Source organism: Anopheles stephensi, chromosome 3 (genome assembly GCF_013141755.1).
Source record: "Anopheles stephensi strain Indian chromosome 3, UCI_ANSTEP_V1.0, whole genome shotgun sequence".
Classification (NCBI taxonomy): domain Eukaryota; kingdom Metazoa; phylum Arthropoda; class Insecta; order Diptera; family Culicidae; genus Anopheles; species Anopheles stephensi.
In genome coordinates this window covers 45,209,154-45,234,315 of record NC_050203.1, presented here as the reverse complement: position 1 = coordinate 45,234,315, position 25,162 = coordinate 45,209,154, and the positions used below count along the sequence as shown (strand labels likewise).

General features: G+C 45.1%; 1 protein-coding gene across 1 annotated transcript in view; it reads right to left on the bottom strand.

Annotated features, from left to right (window-relative positions):
* The window catches only part of LOC118511077 (hemicentin-1-like), a 68,855-nt gene extending 50,828 nt beyond the window's left edge, over window positions 1-18,027 (bottom strand). Inside the window, 2 exon segments of the mRNA XM_036053747.1 lie at window positions 16,405-16,821; window positions 17,530-18,027. Coding sequence (XP_035909640.1) covers window positions 16,405-16,462 — 58 coding nt within the window. The 5' untranslated portion in view covers window positions 16,463-16,821; window positions 17,530-18,027.
* Window positions 18,028-25,162: the final 7,135 nt, after the last annotated feature.

Here is a 25,162-nt window from a genome sequence, read left to right as displayed (position 1 = left end):
CACAATCTCCCCCAGATGGAAGCAGCAACAAAACCTCGAAGAAACCGGTTTTTATTGTAGTGTATCTCGCTCTACCGGGCCCTGCCTGGCTGGCTGGCTGTTTCGTGTTCTGACACGGCCAACACCAACATGGCCGCCGAGATGCAGCCTCCGGCCTTCTCCTCCGCTTGCTGTGCTGGCGTTTGAACAGGCGAACATGACGACGATGTACCTTTACGCCGGGTTTCGGACGGTCCCACCTCTAAACCTCTGCTGCCTCTGATGTTTTGTCTTGTTGTCCTGAATTTACGGCTTTAAAGGCAAAATAAGAAAATGATGTAGCGACCGGTCGACCGACCGGTGGCCACACAACACACACCACGCCGAGGAAGCAGCCAACGAGCGAACGACGTAAAAGAAATGAATAAAAATTAACTTCTGTACACCTTTTAGTCGTAAATTTTACATCACAAGCAATTCAAAACACACCTGCATACATACATACATGCTGCGAAATATGTTGGAAGTGGAGGCCGAAGCATCGACATCACAACTGCATACGTTCCGAACATCAACTCAATCAAGTATAGCAGCGCGGTCAATTTTAGCCACTCATAACCACACACTCACGCACTCGCTCGTCCTCTGGCATTAAACTATCCTACACAATATAAATTCAACGTACAGCTTTTCAACCTTCAAATTCCTCCTTTGTCCTTAACCCTTCCCAAACTCTGATACAACAATCTCCCATCACCTACCGAACGTACATATAGCAGTTGCAGCTTGACACACCGAAACCCGAAAATATGATGATCTGTGGGGAGATAATTTATGTGCGCAGCAGTGTGTGTGCCCCGTCATCGCCACCTCACGCGTTCCCTTTCCCCTGCGCAATCCCAATCGCTACATCGATCTCTACGCGACATGCATTCGAGGCCAGAGTATGGATAACAAAATGAACAGCAGCTGCTGCTGCACCGAGACGAACGGCCGCGTGAGCCACCGCTATCGGGCACATATTTGTGCAACTGTTTCAACCACCCAGCAGCCGCCAGCCTTTTTTTCAACTGAAACTGTTCCACTACTTCAATGGACTCCATTTTCCTTTTCCATGCCAGAATAATCATCGACACTAAGGAAAAAAAAAACACCTTTTGTCACGAGTGTTGATTCCTGCCACCATCAAAGCATAACAGAGGAGGCACGAGCTAGTCGCACGATTTGAGGTCACGATGAATGGGCAAACACCTTCGAAGAACACCTACTGAATACCCTGCCGATCCACACACATGACTGGGAAGTCGTGAAGGAGCTTTGAGGTTTTTGATTTGTCATTGTTTTAGTGACATCTACACTTCCATGTTGGCGTACAGGTTGAACAGTTATAGTTACTTTAAACTTTGCTTTAAAAATTAAACCCAAGAGTCAAATGGCTGACCAACCACACCAATGCATTAAAAACAACCACCATTAGATCGTATACTGCTATCTCTCCTTCAAATCGCTAGATCAACGCGCTAAACGTCTACATCTTCGCTAAGCCTACGAGCAACACCATTAAACTTTGAATGATCAGGCCTGGCCGTCCTGTCCTTATCCTCATGACCAATCTATCGAATTCCTCAAATCGCTTTCCGAAAAGTTTTTCCGTCACCATTAGCCACAGTTTCTGTTTAAAACCATCCCGTTTTGGCATAAACTTTTATGCATATTCTTAACTCTACTCAACGTTAAAGGAAGAAAGGTGATAACCAAATCGAAACCAATTAAAAAACCAATCAATCCAGCATCGATCCATCAGCGCGCACGCACACGAGGTTCTTGAGGCAGGCTTGCTTCAAGTTCCCCAAAAACTTCAATAACTACCGCGGTACTTAAGCAAGCACTTCTCCCGGAGCGTTAAAGATAAGGTTTAATTGGTCGGTATTTTCCCTAGCGAATCGCCCATTCTTCTGATCACTTCCAGTTTGACTACCGCACTAAACTCGCGTGACAAATGAATGCCAACGTTGCAACACAATTGATGATTCTGTTAAAAACTATTGCTCTGTCTTTCTCTACGCATCGCTACCAGAAAAAAAGCGGACAACAGAAACGTTATCCCTAACGCGCTTGCTGCTATAGGCTGCCACCATTGGAACAGCGCACCCCATTCCTCAAAGGAGTTTCTTGGTCGATCGAAAGGAAGCTATGAACGAGAAACCGGCTTTCGATTGCCAATCTTTCCGCTTTCTTTATTGCTTTCTCCGGGAATATGTTCTGCGCGATACCTTTCCCTTGGACTCAATGTGGATTTCGTTTCAACCCATTTCTGGACCACGCATCCACACACCACCGTAAAAATGTTTCTTCACCATGTTTCTGTCGTTTCTAAAAAAAACGAGGACATCAGCATACACAAAACTGCGCCACGGACATCTCTTCTGCGCTTTGCTGCCCAGCAGATTACGGGTAGTGTCACCATGTCACCAAAATGGAGACACTTCTTCCCATTGCTGTCCGTCGGTTCTTGGCACCCAAAACTGACTATCTTCTTACGGTCATCTCATAGAAGGAGAACCGAGCCATGGACTGCGGCGGTCTTGGGTTGTGGGATGACTCTCGATCCAAACTCCAAACAATGTGAAGAACATCTCAGCAATCAAGTTGTCGTACATATACGTGGCGGCGATGCGAGTTCTTCCAAACCTACGTAGATCGCGGAGCTCGTTATCCGGCCGCCATCATCATAGCCACCAGACCAGCGGGAGGGAAAAGATTCAAGCGTTCAGATTTTCAGCTCCAACCTCGTCGTGCTCCGAAAGGGATTTATAATATATTTTTTATCCATCCCGTCCGTTTCACTTCGTTAGTCCGTGGAACCGAGAATAGCTGAGCTGGAACTGTTCGATTTTTCGTTCGCTCGTTAGTCGGCCCAAAACTCAGTTCCTCTGATAATCAATTTTATTGTTATTTTAGGCAAATTAGTTAGCTTTATGGCTTTGTCTCGGGACTTCGGGAGCAACGAAACGGCTCGGGAAGCAAAATATACAGACGCAGGAAAATTAAGGCCACTCACAGCTCCACAATGGCAGCACGGAAAAGGTGCTACATTTGTGATAATTCAAATGGCGTAGCTATGAGTGGCTATAATCTCCAGTTCGATATTTTCTCCTCAACGAAAGCTCCGCGCTTTTCAACTAATAAAACTAATATTTGGGGAATTATTGTCAAATGTCACATGTTTTATCAAGGGTCGGCGGTGAACAATAATCGTACTCTTTCAATGTAATACTGTGGCAGATTACAGTTCTCAACATAACCGCTGCTCTGTATGTATACAGCGATACAGGAATTCAAGAACAGATTCTACAATAAGCGGTATTCCTGGTTAAATAGGCACATCTGCACAAAAGGGCTATGAACAATTCCATGCACGATCACGAACGAACATTTCACTTTTCATCCAAATTACCTTTTAATGGTAGCGTCGTCTTGCAGCTTACCACAAAGAAGGAACCATCATCGGCATTTTCCTGAAAACGCGCTGCCGCACAACTTCAACTAATAATTGCTCCACAACCCTTCATTATTGGAGCTTCTCTGCTCGTACGCTGAAACTATACGCGGTAGCGCCGCATCTACACTTTCTGTTTCGAACCAATCCGAAACGATCTTCCCTTAACGAAAAAAAGCTTCACCTGACAAGCGCTCTCGGGATTGCACCTTCTCGCAATCGCAAGGCCTTCGTGTATAATTAAGAGCATCATGGTGCGGTGAAATGGAAGGAAACCCCACCACCGTCCCCCAAAAGCAGACATCTGCACCCGAAAAAAGCCCGGTTCTTCGACTACAAAATGGCTCAAGAAGCGTTTAAAGCGAGTCGGTTAGACAACAACAGGTGTGATTTGAAATCCGTGTATGAGCCTGTGCGATTGGCGATCGAAAAAAGGGAACGGCAAACGTTTAAATTAAACCACAAAACCGCACCAACAAGAAAGAAACCTTCCTTTTCAGGGAGCAGATACTCATCACCATATGGTGATCGTCGTCGATATGGACTGATTCTTATCAAGGACGCAAACGAAAACAAAACAAAATTAACGAGCAACAGCTTCTGAGAATCGAATTCATCCCTGAAGTAGGCTGCCGTCATTTGGGGATCGCTATTAGTCGAAGCTTTGCGCACAGTTCAACACCAACACGATCGAAGCCACCAAACCAAGCTCCAAGGATAGACACTTCCTGCCGTCAGCTGCCACATCCAACACTCTAAGCTTCTCCTCCCTGTTCTTGCCTGCGCAAATCTCGAACCTCGAAAAGGATCATCCAGCGCAAAGCTCCAACACGCCCATAGCAAACCAGCGTTTCATGGTTGGCCCTTGTCTTCGGCATCATCGTCATCATCATTCGACAACACAAAAGGCGTAATAACAGCTACGTTGAGAGACCGCTCAAAACCGCTGACGGTTGCAACACGATCATATCTGTTCGTAAATATACACCGCACAACATACAAAAAAAACCTCCCCATTTTTTGGCAACACCAAATGTGCGTTTGTATTCTGCCCTCTACGGGCCCTGCCTGCTGCTTCAACAACCAAACAGGGCAGTTTTGGCAGACATATAATTTTCCTGCATATCCTTCCGTGTTTGGTTAGACTTTTGTGCTGTGCCATATTTTATACAGTGTCAGCCTGTTCTGTGGTCACTAGCTAGCAACGTTATTTCATTTCAGCAACTGTTACACAGCTTTAACCACACAGTTAAACCAGACAAAAAACAACGGAATAAAGATTGTTGCCATATAGAACCAAATTTCCCAGTAAACAGTTTGGTTCTGAAAAGGCCAAAGTCAAATTGTACTTCTTTTACTAGAAAACATACGCAATACAGAAATGATAAATATAAACATAAATTAAACTGCTTGCAAATCAGCAAAGCAGTTCAGTTTAAGAAATTAAAGCCAGGCCATCAGGACAGGTTCCCACGAATGACAAGTGGCGAGTGTGCTCCAAAAATGTATAAACTTGATGCATAACCCGTATGCCATGGGAATCTACCATCTTCCACAACACACGCAAGCAGCGTGTTTAGGGCAACGTTAAAATGAAATACACACTCCATTGAACATTGGCACTGGATGTGCTTTTCATTATCAAAAAGTCTTTTATTAAATTTATCCGCTAAAATACACTTTTACGCCATAATTTACTCCATTGCTCGCACTGAAGTTCTCGGGGTACTGAAATTTAAAACTGTTCTTCAATTCAACCAACAAAAGAGAAACAGAATATTCGATCCATCTCTGCTTTCCTTCTCCAATTCCAATTGAACATGGCAAAAGTTGTCGCTAGCTAAAGTCACCACCACCACACAAACGGCCCTCAATTATTGGGGGCCCAATTTCAAGCCATTGCATTACCTCGGCTGGTTGACTAATTCGTTTAATAGCTTCATCATCCGATGCTAAAAAGGAAAGCTAGTTCTTTTCACAAACTCCTCACCGTTGTGTCGCTACTACCGCTTTCCCTTCAAATTTTCCGGTGTAGTTGGTCGGAGCAAGACAAAAAAAAACGCCACATGTGCACTCACATGTAGCTGCCGGTATCATATAAAAGACACTTTCACCTCACTAAGTACTAGTGCCTTCCCCGTGTGTGTGTGTGGTGTAGCCGATTGCTTGTGCGATGTTGTGGTAGTATGACCGTGAATAAAAACTACGGAACGGAAAAACTTTTCCACCGACCAACTTATAGACAGGCAGGCGAACCGTGATTGATCAGTTATGACGCCGCTGCTGCTGCTGCTGCTGATGATGATGATCGCACGGTCGATGTGACGAGTTTTGCCGCTGGAGACACATTTTTTGGATATTTTCCGAGTTCCTGTTCCGTTTCGGTGCATGCGTTCACATGCGCAAAAGACGATGAGAGACCGAGAGAGCTACACGGAGGAAAGGTTTATAAATCTACACCCAACCGTCGATTATTGGTGTTTCAACTTTCACCCAACCATTACGAAGATAGTAGTGTTGTTTTCTTTTCCTTCCTTTTGCTTAGTTTTTGTCCGTCACACCCAGTCAGACCGGCGAACATCGAACAGGAAAGCTTTCATATTGCGATCAAACCCACGGGCAACGGAAGGCCCGAGGCATGGTTGGTTGTGCACGTTCATGAACAATCATAATTAAACGTCCACAAACGAACTTCCATTTCGCAAGTGCCGATAAGCGGGGTTTGCTTGCTTGGAACGGTCACTAAAAGAGACGCTAGGGAGGGAGGGAGACCGAGATAGATGGAGATGCAAAATATCATTTTCGGCTATCATTAAGCACTTGAAAAAGCGTGGGACCAGGGGAAGATAGAATTTTGCCATTCATTATTTATAAGAGTGCGCCCCAGTCGAATTAATGCGCCTCGACAAAGCCATTTTAAATCATCTGCACCAAATATCATCCTTTTGATCCTTTCCTCATCTCTCTCTCTCTCTCTCACACACACACAAACACACACACACACACATTCAGTCTGATGACTAGGGAAGAAACAGTTCACTTGGAAGAAGTTCGGCGACTTCCACATCATAACTTCCAACGCCTAGAGCAGAGCTTTTCCCGGAACCCAAGGAAGGCTTGAGGACAAATAAACCCCGAGAAGCACTCAAACGTATAAATGAAATTCATCCCCAAAAATGTCACCACTCCTTCCAGTGTTTGACCCAGTCACCTTTCCGGAGCGTTTGCCATGGCAACCTCTTCCCCAGGAATTAGGAAGCAAACGCCACCACAAATCCTGGGCATGGTACGTAACCCTTGAGCGAAATTTCTCAATTCGCCGCTTCTCGTACATTTTACCATTACCTCGCCATATTATGGCCATGCTGCACGCCGCTCCTGCGAGTTTATACTCATAAAACGTCGAGAAATATGTTTCCAGCAGAAAGGATTGGCTAACCGGTAAAATGTACTTATAAGCCGCTTTCAATATCCAGCTTAGGATGCAACCGTGCAGCACTCACCCAAATGAACGAAGACGAGAGATATGCGCGCAAGCAATGCCAAGCGTCGAGGCAAGACGACATTCGCTAAATGACACTTCAAAACCTTCCCCTGCCCTCCATCTGCCCCAGAAAACCTCGACCCCCACACCCCAAATCCCCACCACATTCCTGTGCGTCACCGGCAAAGCCAGCCGAAAGGGTGCAAATCCGATTCTCTTCCACTCCCTGCGATTGCACCGGGACAAAGCGCAGTCGCCATGCAAACCGCACTATTGCCGTGGGGGGGCTTGGCTGTTGGATGTGTTAAAGGAGCCAGGAGTCTGCGAGCTGGAAACCGGTTGTTCCCGCCAAGCAAGCGCCTGCACATTCGAATCCGACCCGTCATATTTAATACGGCTGTGCTTGTGTGTAAATGTGGGTGTGTGTGTGTGCGCGCATACAACCATGCACCACCAATGAATGTCTCGTCTTGGCGAGAAGAAAATCGGTCCCCGGGGGGAAACGCATTCGCGCCTGCACCCTACCCCCCCTGTAGATCCTACTTATTATCTCTTCGCTGGCGCAAGAACCGGAGAAAGAGGAATCCGACTTACGACGAGTACGACAAGACAGCAGCAGCAGGCTCACCACCATCAGTGCCTGCATTTGCATTAGTATTAAAATCCGTTTATTAATAAATTTGCAATATGCAAATGGTTGCGCTCCGTGCCCATAGCCTCCGTTACACAAGCGTTTCAACCGTGCGCTACACTACAACAACGAAGGCATAGAAAAGCCCAATCAGGGCTTTTACAAATATGAAAATTTATTGATCACCATATCACTTGCAATTCTTCGCCACTCGCTGCGCTTTCCTACCACTATCAAACTGAGATATACAGACACACACGCACACATGCTCTTTAAAATGAATCACTGCTGTGTCATATGTGCCTGACGCCTAGAACACGTCGAATCGTCGTGCATTTCTGGCTCGCCAGCCGATTCAGGCGCTGTGCTAATAATAATGCTAAAAGCAAGCGGTTCAGGTACGGATTGATTGTTCACTTGCTTCTGCTGTGTCCACAGCAGCCGGGGCGGCTCGCATCCACATCAACGACAACGAACCGAGAACCTTTCATTCCGTTCTCCTTCGATTGATTTACTCATTCGCTGTTCGAGAGAGAGAGATCACGTTGCAAACCACTGTGTGCAGTACAGTGGGACGCGCACTGGCGATGGCATTGATCTAAAAATTCAACAGAGAATTAGCACGGTGCTTTTAAAACAAGAGCCACACCGAAGATTATGTTCATTAATAATGCTATGCAGCAGCAGTCGCTGTCGTTGAAAGAGGAGACAGACACAATGCAGCCTAAATTAAGGGGCCTCTAATTAGCAACATTGGCAATCATTGCAACCTCTTCCACATGCACGTGATTTTTTTAATTTATTTCTAATAGTACGATTCAATGTGCAATAACTCTTTCATTTCCAACATTGTGAAAGGCAATGTTAAGCGTATATTAACATATCGTCCGAAATTTGATCAATTTGTTACGTCTAGAGCTTCCAGCCAGTATTCATGGGCATTATTCCATGGTGGTAGCAATAAACTAAACAACACTTCCTTCGTGATTGCTCATCGGTTTCACTGTTTAACCGAAGCACACTTACCAGCACACACACACACACACATAACGTGTCGGGCAGCCGCGTTCATTATTCCAGCGCGATGGTGTTGCAATTCCCAAAACCACAAACAGCTGCGCATTGAAGCAAAACAGGCGCAGCAGCAGTAAATGCCTATCATCGCCTCGGTTTCGAGCAATACAAACAAGCCCATCGATTGGCATGATCATCAACATAAACCACATATGCACACGCCGCCCCACATTGACAATCACAACCGATCGCGGCTCGAAGGCAACGCAGCAAGCAACGTTTGCTAATTGTCCGGGCAAGGGAACCAGTCTGTTGCTCCTAGAATCGAATCGAGGAATCGTGTGGCAAGCTTGCGTTCTATCGCACCATCCATCATCAGAGCCCTTCATCGATATGTCACCTCAGTGCGGTATGCCTTTTGACCCAATGCCTGCCAGCCAGCCAGCCAGCCAGCCAAGGCAATGTTGCACACCAACCCCTTCACAGCACTCATGACTCATATGATAGCAATGCCAAACAGAACGCGGGCATCGTGGCATACAGCGAGAAGGAAATCTCTGGACAACATGCTCGCGCGCGCTTTCGTCGGAGAAACACAAACAGCCCAATTTAATGCCAATGCTGCACTGGAACACAAATCAACCGCAAACGTCCACAATTCATGCGTTGGTCCGTAAGTGTGCAAGTTTAAAGACGATTTGTGTGTACAAATTCGGGACGATGTGCTCACTACGCTAATGGACAGAAACGTTTCATGGCCAATAGTGGTCGTTTCAAGAAACTGAAATTGATATCTTCTGATAGAAGAATATAACGCAATTCTAAATGATTTGCAAATAAAAATGAACTGGAAATAAAACTGTACATCATAAGCGCGTCTTGAAAACTCTAGACATTGTTCAGAAGATTGTAGAACTCAGCATTCTTTCTTGTCATGAACACCAACCACTTGCTACTCATCAATCTCTTTGTTCAACTGCAGTCACAGCGCGCTCGATATGCGCTACATTTCCAATAGTCGCACGTAATGAAGCTACAGCAGCACTCTCGGCTAATGTAATAAAACTCCTGCCACTAATCGAACAACATTACAGCTCGTGCGCACAGTGCACAGAGCGGCCCTGAACCGTTCTTCAAGCTTGAAGTTATTATTTCCCTGACGAGGAAGAAAATGACGACTTCGCTGCTATTACCTGTTATTATGAGCTATTCCTTGTGCTTCATGCGCACCGTTGACAATCGTCCTTCATCCCCGCAAACATACATACATCTCCTGGCAATGTTATGTTGAATTGTTTTATGCAGTATCATTCGTTCGCTCAGAAGAAACGAAAATACCAGACAAAAGTAAAGAAGCGATAATTACCTTTAGCAGAGGCAGCATCCACCAACCATCAACCAAGAATCGCTTTCGACCCGAAAAGATCGAACCTCACACCAAAAACCAAGCTCAACAACTTCGCCGAAAGAACATTTGAGAAACACTCCGCAGGTCAGGTCAGTGGTTTTTCCATTTTTACCTGAATGATGTTTGTGTCCTATGCTCACAGCTACAGACATTCCAGCTGCCTTCCAGACCGAACCTCCGGCGTGAGCTGATTTGATTCATCATATCTTTGCAAACGTGCATTTTTTGTTCTCCCGTCTTCTGTTGCAGCGATCACTTCTTTTTCTTATTCGCTCTCTCTCTCTCTCTCTCTACATGTGTCCTCCTACCTTGCACGAATCACCACAGAAAAATCCCATTTCTGCACCTTTTCCGGTAGGATCCGTAGGACTGGAACGAATATCGACAAGGCTTAATCGTTGTGTGTGCGAGCGGCGGACGCATTAAAAAAAAGGCCGAACATGCACACACAAGGAACCGTCCCGAGCCCGAAAACAACAGTTGTTGGATGCTTTTGTTCCAGGTTCGTGTGCAGCGCCAGAGCCAGCAACAAACCAGAATCGTCTGAGAAGGTGCATGTTTCGAATCATTCCAATTCCGATACACTGCAATGATGCCTGGGAAGAACATCATCCCGTTAGGGACACGGACACACAAAAAAGCGGCAGCAGCAGTAGCAGCCTGGATGCAGCAGCGGATGCGCTTTACAATTTCTTCGTTAGAGCTGCACGCCTGGAAGCTGAAGAGCGAAGCGTTTAATTTTCCAATCTCGAATCTGGCAGCGTAAACCTCGGATGCAGCCACCCTGCTACATCAATTACACCGACGAAGCCATTCGGAGCGACCGGTGTAACCGGACGGCAAGTGCTTCCTTCTTCGAGCGCGATTACACTACTCCAGGCGCAACAAAGGATACTTTAAAATTTAATTACAAACATTTTGTTTCATTTCATTCCGTGCTAACCGGCTGTCATCGTAAACTGTGCGCCGTGTGCTGCATCAGCAGTCTCATAAATCACACACAACACCGGCGCAACTCGAACCAACATACATCTTTTTAAGCATTTTAGGTATGGGAATCTGTTCAATCCAAACGATGTACATTTTATCTAATATAAGGTACGCAAAAAAGGAAACTGGCAAAAACAAGCTTCAAGTGGCGTTAAAAACCTTCCTATTCTTTCGCTGCTTCTACATTTGTGCTTGAGCTGCCATGTTTCAGCGATCCTTGGCTTCTCCATTACACACATCCTTTACTTATAGATTTAATTAAATAAAGAACGAAACTTCACACGATCGCACTACCTACACCAGGGTCGACCAGTGCCGCGCGCGTCGTGTGCATGCATGCCAATTTAATTGCTCTCAAGAGGACACCGAGATGCAGCAAAGAGCACGGAAAGCGAACTCAAATTTATGAAGTCTGCCAACGTGAACGTGCACTATTGTGATGCGCTCTTTTGACCCTACGGGAGGCAGGCAGGCAGGACAAAAGGTGAACCCCGAAGGGTAAGCGAAGATAAGTAAGCGTTGTTTCTCAAGTATCGAATTTCTTGCCAGCATCGAATGTTCGCATAAACAGCAACCCAGAGGAAGAAAAAAAACTTCCCCATCCATGCTCCTGCTATTGTGCCTTACAAAGTGAGCTACAAGCAACAAGCGTCCGTTGAGCTTTATTTAAACAGTTTTTTGTACTCTTTATTTCGAGAGGTACGACGAGAGGTTTTTTTTTTTTTTGGCTCTACATAATTTCAGCAGCCACAAGACATTATCATCACAAAGAAGAAACACCATTACGCATAAGAAAGTGCGTTATTCTGAATGTTTTACAGGATACCTAGAAGGTATCCAATTTTGTCTACCGTGAAGTATTGGGAAGGCATCCAAAGATCCAACTTCTCCGCCCAACATCCCCTTTGAAGTATCATACTTGACAAAGGTAACCGTATACGCGATCCCCGCGACTTCAACTTCACGGACGCATCATTGGCAGTATACAAACGGAACGTATACGATATACCGCCTTCGCCATCGTAAAACTCGTGAAATATCGCGCCCGAGACCCGCCAAAGGTATTATGCGTGAACATCTCGTTCAATTGACCGATCGCCAGTCAGCGAGAGGTGGTGTATAGCTGGTTGCTGGATTTTAAAATCCTCCACAATATCATCCCACTACTACTACTGGTCTCTAAGTTCAACCCGCGCCATCTTTATTTCCCCTTCCTGTCGTTTGCATTCGCTGCGTCTTTAGATACTCCTCATTAGAGTTACGGCTCAATGGCAGCACCGGCATTCGCGTAGTTCCCCCCCAACGGTGGTCAGTAAGCCGATCAAACCGGTTAAGCGACGCAAGGAATGCGTAAAATTAATGTCTTGGCTCGATAGGATCAGGGCCCCGCGTCCAAACCGGTCCTCTTGTCCCATGCGGCTGCGAAGATCAAGTTCCCGAACTGCACGCCTGCCTACTCATTCTTCTTTGCTTATCCACCCTAGAGACACTACTCTGCGCGACTATGACACGGCATACGGGCTAGCAAAAAATTATCATACTTATGACCGAACAATATTTTGGAGCTTTAACGATCTTGCAGGTCGACTCACGCAGCCTGGCCCGAAAGGAATGCTTGAATGTGTCCAGCTAATTATACGTCTCTGTTTTCGGCGAACAACCTCCAGACGCTACGGTCAGGATGCAAAAGATTTTCTAATTTCAGCACCCAATCGTCAATGATCGACGCGCCACATAAACATAACCCGCGATCGAAAATAATCAATGGATCGAAAGCTTGGCGCGCGAGAGGCAGGTAGAGTTGGTTTTAATATAGGCTCTAAAAGGTAGTAAGCCGATTCTTAAGGGGATCTATTTTGCATCAAAATAGACGCGAACAAGGGAAGCGCTACACGCCACGAACTGAACGGTACCATCGTAAATAGAGGGCTTAATACATTCGTCGGCAAATCGTATTATACATGATGACTCCGTCCTTTAGCGGAGGATTCACTTTATATCAGCAACTTCTGATACCAACATCCTCGATATAGCCCTATTATAATCTTTGAGCATGACTTCTGGCAATATTATCATTACAAATTTTAAAATTCAACTCCAAACACAACTTCCCGCACATCATAGAGCATCACAACCGGCTATTTTTGTCTTTTTTTTCCTCAAAATGGTAGCATACCGCCGGAACTGCGAAGGTAACAGACACTTTCGCTACATCAAACAAACGAAACACAAGGTTCCAAAGTTACAACCTTCACATAAGCCCTGTCCTGCCGGCCTGACTGCCTGTGATGGTAGTGCACAAGAAAATTTTCTACCAACAGGTAAACGAACATTAGTGCAGCTACACTGCTGTACACCTGTGCGAAAGGAAACCTACAGATGTCACATTCCATGGCGATGGAGCGGTACGGTCGGTCGGTGTTGGTACCTGCGGCAGCAAAGCACTTCTTACATAAACATATCTTGTGCTAATCATTTGCCTTGCATTTATTTATAAGTTATTGACAATTTCCCTTTGCAGTGGGCGGATTTCTACACCGCTCGAAGGAACGCATTATCGAACAGACCGTCACTTAGCTGAAAGTACCACACGGCAAACCTGAGCAGCAACTGAGCGAATATCCGTGGGTTGGAGTTTCGTTTACAGTTTACGCTTTGATGATCCGTCCCCAGCGTCTGACGATGATTCGGCCGGCCCTCTCTTAATGTTTGCTGCCCACAGAAATCATGCGACTCCGCGCCAGGCAGGCAGCATCGGACGAACCACCGAACCGAGTTGAGATAACTTGCGGGCATAGCACACAATTTTTATACTTCTGCACCAGCATTTATCCACCACGAAGCGGGAACGAGGTGGGTTTAATATTTATAAGGTAGCCCCCAAGGAACTTGTTGCAATGGACAGCAACTGCTCATTCGACAACACGCCAGTGGTCGGCCGAGCCAGGGCAACCCTTCTGCTAACCAAGAGATTGTGTGCACCGCGAGTTCTGCTTGAGTCGACGATTTTTATCTAGGTTTTGTGGGCACCAGCAGCTAGCTAGCCTGCCAGTTACAGTGCGATTTCTTTTTTTTAGCTACGCTTTTTTGACAGTCCAGCGAAGGGGGCTCCTAGAGCTCTCTTGCACCTGGCCTTTAGATTGACTTTTAGTTAACCTATCTTTACGCCTCCAGTACCAAGTTTCTTGTGGAATGATTCTGGTGATTGTGGCTAGTTTGCACACACACACATCACTTGTTATGGCAAACTTTTACATTTATCTAGACTTTTACTAGCACTCATTAACGCCATTTTCGTCTATTACGACCCAATATTGATGAGCAACGCAAACGAAAATTAGTTTCTGCTCACGTTGACTTCGGACAGCAAATTGCTGTAAAGATGTGAGTTCCGTCACGAGTCCTTTTCCAAATAGATTTCGTCATAAAAAACGACTCATTAGACATCGGTTACGAATTTTACTACCAAAAATGGACCCCCGGTTCGGGAGCAATCATTGCACTTAACTTGACGTAACAAAACTTTACCCCGAAAAAAAAACTGAATAAAATACTCCCTACCCTATTAGTGATCTCTTTCCGCTCAACTACGATTGAAAGGCACTTAAGGCACAATAAAAGTAGCCATTGCCACTCTTGACCACCCTAACTAGCTCAACAAGTTTCGGTCTGTGAGTAAGTTTCCCTTACCGCAACCGTAACCACTACATCGCAGAGTTCCGATTTTAAACGAAACATAAAAACCACCCAAACCAATACAAACCAAAGCGATCCTCGCTTGCTGATCACCGCATTGTTCAACTCCCTCCCTGGTCGTTTTGCATTACTTCTTAGCACACGACTTCGCTTAAAGTCGACACATCCACTATGGGGAAGAAAATGCGGCTAGCTGCAAACGGTAAGAAAATGAAGTAACGCGATCACCCCCCAAAGATCTTGGATCGTAATGCGCCACCCCGCGCAAAAGCCACGCGACGAAGGCGCGTAGTAACGAAACAAAGGCTTCTACTACTCTACATTCAACCATGCGCTCACGATCGGTGTGTACGTGTGTGTACGTGTGGTTGTATGTGCGTCGTCGTCTGTTGGGTAAAAAGGAGTTCATTTTTGACGCAGAAAATACAATTAACCGTTTGGCAAAATCAGCTGTTGGAGGGGTTGAGCGTTTTTTTATTTAGTTTTGCTGCGCGATTCATATTCAGCCCCGAAAAGCCGTTTTCTTCTGACCGTTAAAACTCGTGACCGTGGGCCATTGCGGTGGGCACGAAATACCAATGGTGCCCCTTTGGGCAGTTGAGCTTTGAGTTGTTTCTTCGTGTGATCGTGAATCATGTGTTTTATCCAATCTGGAAGCGATTGAGCTGCAAAACTAACAAACAATTTGGAACCTGGGGTAGTTTATGCATCATGCGTGGAAGATCGATCTAGCGATTCTGAGCGATGAATAAGAAAGCACACCAAATAACTCAATTAAAGTAAAAGTTGCTTGAAATCTTCGTACGAGCAGTACTCTACAAATTACTGCAAAGAGGGTCCAGAGTGGCCTAACAGCAATTAGGAGGAACGTCAAGAACATCACTATCCTTAAAATGAATCCTTCTGGACATTCTTGGTGATCAGTTGCTACTCCATCTTAACTACAGGATGTTTAATTTGTTTATTAAAGTTAAACCCGACGGACTGATTAGCCCTCTCGACATGGCTGCCGAACATAAATTTACATTTAACAGGTATATCTTTTTTTAATGCACAACAGAAAGGTTTCGTCTCAAAACGTTTACTCGCATCAGTGTCACTGCCGCAGACATTCCGGATTCAAACGCCTCACCGACCGAGTTGAGGAATCGACACATACAGATGAATGGGTCAAGCGAACCAAACAAGACCCGGGGCTCCACTATTGATAGCGATTGGTTATTGAGATCCTCCAAAAAAAAGCTTACACTAAAGCTGAGGCCATTAAGGAGTCTTTGTGATCGAGGGCGCAAGCGTCGAGAGTCACTCAATCCGAGTTATTGGCACACGGAGGGCTAGGTCTCAGACATTGAGGGTAAAGTTTGTCTAACAATGTCCACCTTGTCCACTCTATTTTCCACCGTAAAGATATACCACACTCTAGGGTGACCGAAGTTCGTCCCCTACTTTATTTGGTAGGTATTAGGTATTTAGTCTCCAGAAGTTGGAAAGCGTTGTCAGAGAACTCGAAGCGATTTTAACTGGTGATAACAGTGTCTCGCTTCGAATGCAATCTGTTCGCCTGTTACAGACATAGCCGCTACAAATAAATTAATAGCGCTGCAATACGTTGTCTGAATGGTTGTATGGAAATATCTTCTTACTGATCTCTTTTCCCGCAGGATCATATATTCCCACATAGATCGCGCATTCGCATTACATACCTGTTAGTGTACGGCTCATCGTACGCCTGCTTGCTGATAAATCCATTCTCGGAGACATTGCTGTAAAACGGCTCGATCTGCGAGCCCCGCTTTCGATCGGGGGCTTCGGGGTGGTGGAGGTTCAACACAAACTAACTGGATATCGGATCTTCGTCGAACGTTTCTGAGTCAGCAACTTATATCACCACCGTAAACACTCGTAAACACCATTAGCGCTGACGCAGTAATATCGTCATGATCAGACACAGAGACACACGTTGTTCGGTTTGTTGTCTCAGTAACGTTTTGTGCACTGGGGCGTTGCGGGCTCTAAGCAGCAATTCGATGATTACAGCCCGGAGCACTAGTGTCGTCGTTGCACAATATCATCACCACACACCACACTATACACACTTGAAGAACCACCTGTTTACAGACCTGTTGGGGAGTAGTAATTTGAGCACTTTAGCCACAAAAGAGCAACATTTACCAACGCGTTACCTCACACACACTGACACGCTGTTGCGGATTACCAATCGATCACGTTCGACGGCACTGAGATTTTACTTTTCAATTGAACAAACAACATGCACACACACACTTTGTTTGTTTTTTGCTTGTGTTACTATAAACCTGGTGTTGTGCTATTTTTGTTTCGCTCGGAACACTTATCGTATCTTTACCCAAACAACGAACGATCACGATGATGATCAGGAACGAGCCTCCGGCACACTATCAACGCGTAACGAAGCTCGGCACGCACTCTTAGGCTAATCTTTTACCACCTTACGAATGTCATCTTCTTCGGGAGCTACCACCGTGATACAATCGCATTCGTACACGGCTGATGATGATGCTGTTTCATTCAAGCCCAACCATTTTGCATCAATTCATGCTCGTTGGGGCTTCTTCTCCTAGCCGCAAAGGCCTCGCGGAACCATTGCCTTCTCACTGCCACCGTAAGATTTGATCACCACCAACACCACTTTTCTTTTTCTCTCCACTTGCTTCATCCGATGCTCGATCGGAAATGCGCGAATGTGCCGGTGGGTAGTTTGTTGTGTTTTCCACTGATTAATTACCAACGGTGCAGATAATTAAATAACCGTGCCTCGACCAATTAGCATATACATCTCCTTCCGTTACCGTGGCTACCGGCGGGCCAGATTACACTGATTGTGAATTTTATTTTATCTTCGTTTGGCTGCTTCTTGCGTGCCGCCGCCGTTCGATACACACTTAACTCGCTTGTTTTCACTGCTCTAGTAACCCGGAAAGTAATCAAAAATGTTTCACTCTGTTCGCCCGACAGACAGCAGGCAACACGGCAAACCCACCGCGCACACACACTTTCGCACACCGTGATAACGGAGCCAGGAATCTGATCGCCAAATGCCAGAGGGCCTTGTTGAATATCGGATTCGTTTTTCGGATCACACAAATGGCTATTCTAATCCCAGCAGCTAAAACGGTGTACGCATTTCAAATCACTCTCAAACTATCTGCTTTCCTGTACACACACCTCGATATCCCAGTTCGCTAAGGGAAACACTCGGCCTATGGCAAAAACCCTTCGACAGCAGCGACACACAGGCGACGTCGTTTCTCCGAAGCCCACTCTTTCAAACAACACGCGCGTTCCAGCAAACCGAACGCATCTGCCACCGCGTAAGTCGCTTGCCGTTGATTCGCTCACAAACACCATCACATCGGTAGTCGTTAACCGGTTGGAGTAACAAAACAGACAGAGAAGACGAGACAATTTTCCATCTCGTTCACTCATTCGCAACGGTGTGTTGGATATGCAGGGGCGATCAAACACGCACACACACACCAACGAAATGCGCGAAGGAAATACGGCAACAGCGCAACAGCGCCGGTACGCTCTGGCATGATCCCGACGAACCGTTCACGCACACCAGCACAGTCCGTGGACGCGCGCACCTTTAAGGTGCGCAGCTATTAGGCAAAGGTGCAACATGCTGCTGCTGCTGCTGCTGCAGCCGCCGTCGATTGGACACCTTTTACGCACACTAGCGCAGCAAGTGACGCTACGGAAGGAACGGTCGAATCCATCTAAATCTTGCGTTTGATCAGAAGGGGAATTACGATCGGGTAGAACGAGGAAAAGGTATCGCCCTCGGCACGGAAATATGAGCTACTGGTTTTGGAGTTTTCATGTGTGGGCGCTGGGCATTTTCAAAAACAAAATATGTCCTCAAATTGGAACGAAAACATAACTTCCTTTAAATTATCAAGATCAATTCATCAAAGCATTTGAGTCTTTTATTTAAAGTGGCGATCAAATAGTAGAAGAAAAGGCACTTTTCAACAGCATGTCAGCTACGAGTTCTAGTGTCGAAAGAATCGTTCTTATGCGAATTTGCAGAAGAGTAATTCATAAATCGGATCGGGCCTATAACCGAGCGACAACACCACCGATCTTCACTCACCTGGACCGGACATTAAATCCCACCCGGAACATATTCCGGTACGCAGAATCATCGGCTGTAGAAGCAAAACAGTATCAGTCAAATACCAAAAAGGATTTCATTTCTCCAGTAGCTGGTAAAGTGAGACTCAAATTGTTTGATTTGATCTTAACAAATCCATTTTATAATAACTACATTATATGTGAAAAGAGAAAACGACTTCAGTTTCTGAAAAAAAATACATAACCTATTCAAAATATTTGACCTAAGCGGTCGTTAAGCCCCAAGGATTGATTGTCTCGGTGATTTACTGGTGATGTCTTCAAACTACAAGACCGGTACCATACCCCACCCTAACAGGCAAACCGTTAACCTTAAATCAGCCAAATCAAATCAAATAATTTTATATAAGTTTTGTATTTCAAATGTAATCATTCCTATGAAGCTTATTTTCTCCTTAATGATACCAGTGATCATATAGTTTTGTTTGTTTTTCATTTATTCCTATTTTGCTTGAAGATCTTGAATATCTGGCTATATGACATGCATATTGTAGTTCAAATTAGGTTGTTGGAAGAATTTTACAGATTCTTTTATCTTTTATATTCACTCCACATGATTTTGTTTCATTACTTATTAAAGGGACCTTGAACTAGAAATAGAGGCTGTCAATTGAGGTTTGAATGAGTATCTAAATTTGTAATCTAAAAACCGTTTGTTATATCTCGAACTATATTTGAAGGCAGCTTTAGCTAGTAAAGAATGAGAGCATTTCGGTAAATGCACGATTCTTTTTGTACCTACGCTACGAATCAACAACAATCCCCACACGGTTAAATATATACTGCCGTAGCAGCAAAAGTAGCACAGGATCGTTCGCCGAACGGGATTTTTATTTCAACGTCAAGGGAAGAGATAGTTGCAAAACTCGAAATGGAGACTTGCAGCAGCCAATCCTGTTTCTGCCAATGCGTATGCATACACCAACGCCAACCTCGTACGGGGAACACGGTGATGGTGATCGATCGAGCGTGTGCGCATGTGTGCGAGCGCGTCCACACATCCACGAGAATCGAATGACCGCGAGAGCAATGAACGGGAAAATGCAATCACCTTCCTGTCCACCGAGCACTACCATTAGTGGTTTAAGCAACGTACGTGCATCTTTGGGCCGTCGAAAGCTAAGTTGCATGCGCATGTGTGTGACATTCCCCACACTCGTTCATTCCTTCCCTTCCACTGCCCTTCCAACCCGATCGTTGGTTGTAAGAAGTTTCTTTTCTCCCCGGTTCGCAAAAACAGTCCCGCACAAGTCGAACTGCGAAGAAAGCTTTCGTAATGGAACGATTGCAGCGGATCTGTGAAAGCAGCAAAATAAGTTTTAACCGGTCAGAACGAACCGCTCGCTCTGGTCAAACGACGACGACGAAAACTTTAGCGTAAGCTCGAACTGATTCCCGTTTTCTGACCACCCCGGCTAGTACCCGGTGGTGCTGTAGTACGGGAAAGTGAAGAACCCGTTTCCAGTAGTCCGCCGTTCTTTCCCCATTTCCAGTTGTCATCATTTCATCCGGCAGGCCCATCCGAAGCATATCTGTCTAGGGCCTGTTGTTGTCGCGATGCACCACGGATGTCGGAAAGGATGGGGATCGTCGCGTCGGGTCGAACCGTCATTCTTCCTGCCAACCCAATTTCCACGGCTTTCTTTGCACAATGCGGCCACCGATGCAACCACACAAGCGTACCGTAATTAGAATGTTCATCGCACATGCTATTAGCATGAAATTAAGACAAGTCTCGGTTCACGTTCAGGTAGCAGCAAAGATTGCCCCTTACGACATTAGCCAGCCGGCTGCGCTTGACTGATGCGCAAATGATAGCAACTTACACGTTCGTGCAACATTCTTCCCGATGCAAATTCTTGTCCGTCCAACGGCTTCTTCCATTGAGGTGTGCTCTAGCGCTGCCACATTGACGAAGAGCTCTAATAACCCTGCTTCATCGGTTGCACCGGTACATTTCGCGACTGCGGAAGTGCGACCGGGCGGAAACTAGGACCTGGGTAGCTGCCCGTTTGCGCACGCGGAGTAGTCTGATCAGCGTTGGCCTGATATGCAAAGTGAATCTCATCTTGGCAGTACTGATTACGCGCTGGCTCACATCAAAGTGGAACATCGATGGATCGAACTTTGAGAATGTTCTGGTTTTTTGTTTGATGTGAGACATTGAAGAAGGAGTTGCAATTTTAGAATTCATCGGCTTTACATATCATAGTGACATTGAGAGTGCTGGGTAGAAATGATGTTGCATCGACACTTCCCAGGGCGATCTCATTGGAACTAATTTGTAACATGAATAGTCACACATCGTACCGTTAGGGAACAAATGATAAAGCAATGAAATATATGTATCATTCACATGTTTATCTATGTACTGCAAAATATTCTGTTTATTCTGAATTACAAATAGACTGAACATTTTCATTAGGAGATCTTCATTAACAATTGTCAATACGGCGTCAAGCCGTCGTACTAGAAATATAAATAAATCTTCATTGATGACTATTTTAAGCTATCGTTCATTTATGTTAATACTATTATTTAGTTAGTTAGTACGGCAGTTATGCCTCAGGAAGTAATTGCAGACCGTTAATATTCCTGCAAATGTCAACGATGTTTCGTTTGTGTTGCGTGAATTATACTTTTTTTTTATTATGCTGACCATTATGCTGACAAACTAGGATCGAGACTGTACAAATTTACAAATGCAAATTTACACGACGATGATTTCGAACGATCTTAACACCCTTCCGCCGTATCAATTACGTTGCATTTTACTAACAATGTGGTAGATAAGTATTTTTTCCCTAACTAAGAAACCATTTTTATTAATATTCACTTTTAACACTTAAAGATCTGCTTTTGAGAATGATTTAGTGATTATTGCAACCTTTCAACTTCTCGAGAGCTTTCTTGTAGTACAAATTGTTTTATGCCTCTGTCTTGTCTCTGTTATGATGAATTATTTTCAGTGAGCATCCCTTTGAATTCTGGGAACAGGAGAATGAGTTAGGGTAAGATTTATCAAGTCGTTGTTTGACATTTGTTTTTATAAAATTAATTTAAGATTTCAAAAATTGCTTAGCGTAAATTACCTTCACTCACATATGGTCAAATTGCTGTCAAATTTATACACGTTAGGCTAAACTTGACGCATTGAAAATAAACATTCACAGACCTACTGCAAGACACAGAATATTTTCACACATTTCAAGGATTTCAGAGAATTCCGACACACAGATAAATGTACTCTACGACCACTTCGGGTTTAATGAAAGCTAACATGTAGTGAGGGGCGGTTCGGTGGCCGAGGCGATAACTGCGCCAGGACCGGGGTTCAAATCCCATCCCGACCGCCTCTCCGTAAGTAGGGCTAACTACTTTACTACGGGTAAAATTAAGTCACAGTAAACCAGAAATATCAGGCAAAAACCTCTCGAGGTTGTAGTGCTAAGGAAGAAGAAGAAGAACATGTAATGAAGGAACGAATGCATTTTGTATTGTAATTTGTTTGGCGTATTTCTAAGTCATTATGTTCAGCATTGAGCATTATGAGTCCCAGCCAAGGCCAAGGCGAGGAAGAAGAAGACATTTACAAATTAGAAAAGGTACAATTCATACAATTATGCCTTCCCGTAATTCATTACAAAATTAATAATGCGGCTAATTAACGGTTCCCATAATCTTAGTGTTAAATAGTCTCAAGCGAGTTAAGCCGTCGCGTGGTATATTCGATATTTGAAATAATAATAAAACTATAAGTATGATTTCCTAATCACAATTGTTTAACATGATTGATTGTGTTCATAACTTAATTCATTTGTATAGTTAAATTATTATATCCTGGAACACTCATAACTAGAAAAGTTCGGCTGTTTTAAATCTTGTTCTTTGTAACGATGCTAGAACTGGGATCTACAGTTTCGGATCGTTGCGTTTTCCTTTCTGACAGCTTTGACAAGTTGCTAACGGAGCTCTATCACTCGCCTCCAAATTAAACAGTTGATAAACTAATTATCGATTGTGCGCGGCGGTTTTGTTCGTCGCTTTCGAAATGCTTCGCTCAACGCGGTACCAAGTGTGAATGTTGTTATGGGAAAATGGGAAGCAGAAAAAAAATCACCCAACAACACCACCAACCGTAAATGGGAGCAACATTAACACCAGCTGATAAACGTACCATCGCGCTTCGTTTATTCTAGCGATAGTTGTTTTTCTTTCCGTGCCTTTCGACACCACACTGCACTGTTCTGACTGGTCTTATTTTGGCTATCTCGCCCAGTGCTTCTGACCGGCAAGACAAATTGGAGGTCGTACGCTGCAGTGCGTCGTTTTTACGTTCCAGCACTGTTCCAGTCCGCTCGCCGACAAACACCGTTGGGCATCCACCACGGTTTCCCGTAGGTCGTAGAAAAAGTATCATTTTCATAGCTGACATCGTTTTGAAGCCGCCCATACGCGCACCACGGGATCCGGTCCCGCGATCGGAAGTATCGCTAGCACGCAACATAACGATTCTTCTGCTGGCCATGTTGTTGGCATTGTTTTGCTTTCGAGACCTATGATTAACGATGCGCCGAAGTCACTCGTCGACCTTAGGCGCTGGCACGGGCACGGGCAGGACGGATACCGGCACACGGATCGGGGACGGACATATTAATTCTACCGATAAAAATAGCTGTAAATTATGATACTGGCAGCCCAATATTGAATTTCCTCCGAAATCGTACAAAATTTATTCGAATATCGCCCCGCTAATCGCTTCGGTAAAGGGATGGGATTAATGAAAAGACGCACCATTTGGGGATTTTTGAGGATGCGCCGGCAGGATGATGTGACTACACCCGGCAACGGATGGCAAGCGTGTAGATAAACAGCCGGTCCGGATTGCCGAACAGGTAGAAATGGGACCCTAGCCCGTTCCTTCATTACTCATATGGACGTGATCAGCCGAAGATTATGGCCTGGCTGTATCGAAGAAAGTGGCCGCTATGCTACGAATCCCTTTTCTAGCCCATTCGAGGGGAAAGCGTGAACGAGGCGTTAAATAAATGACTTCATTTTGGGACGACAACTTGGTCGTCGTGGGGAACCGTGGGTTGTGTGGTTTTAAAGGAAGTACGGACGGACCATGTAAGACCACTATTTGACCTATAAAGTAGGGTTTTATTAGTATCATCATGTCGATGCATGGATAAACATATCAGCAGAGTTGTATAAAATGACAGGAAAATAGGAAATTTGACCTCCAGATTTTAGACAAAAGCTATACGTGACAGATCGATCCACGATCAGCTGTAACTTTAAATTCTTCTTTATACCCAAATAGTCTACAAGCAACATATCCTCAAGCCTGATTTTCGCTCTAGCACAGACTTTTGGGCCTCCCGCATATAAATAGCTTGACTCGATCGAGTACTCGATCTTTGGCGCAAAAAGACAAGCCCAAGAACACAACATAAGACAGCGAATGTTACTAAAACGGGTTGTTATTTTCTCGCAGAAGTATGATCATCGAGGGTAGGGTCGATGAAGGGAAGCCAGCCCGCAATGCAGCCAAGCCCGTATTATTTGCTTTAAAAACATAAAACCAAGACAAATGGAACGGTGCCGGCGGAGGACGGGGTCGGACGGGCAGAACGCCGTATGGACGAAGCGGGGGAAAATAATAAGACACTTCGAAAGACACCGTGACGCGAAGGAGACGGATTGACGGAAGACAAAAGCCAACGAGACAAACAACAAGAAAGGCAGAAAATGAAAAGCTCACAAACGATCAACAAGCTTCTTGTGACTGCGAACGACCGAGCGAAAGAAAAGATACGGACCGGTCGCAGCATAAAAGCTACTCTAGCCCACAGTCTTTCATCAACACTACACCGAACGACGTCCAACGATCGTAGCGCGTACGCACACAGCCTCAATCTTACGGCGCAGTCTAATGGGTTGAAAAGGGTGTGGAACGGGTAGTTGAGCGGTGCGGGCCCGCGATCGTGCGCCAACTGCCTAAGCGATCAAGATGGCTGCCGGTTCTTGGAGTTGGGCTTTTAAATTTCTACATAAATGAATATTTATCGGGCTCTCCCTTTGCGCGCTGTTGCCAAGTTCAGTGCTCCAGCATCTTTGCTATCTGCTCCAGCGAGGGGAACCGATCGAGACGGAAGACAGAGATGGAAAAGGGTTTTTGTGAGGTTATGTTTTGGCTTGAGGATTCCAAAAAAAGGAAAAAGCGCGCGATTGCGGAGAAAGCCTGGGGTCTTGGAGCGCGTTGGTAATGGAAAGGGGGGT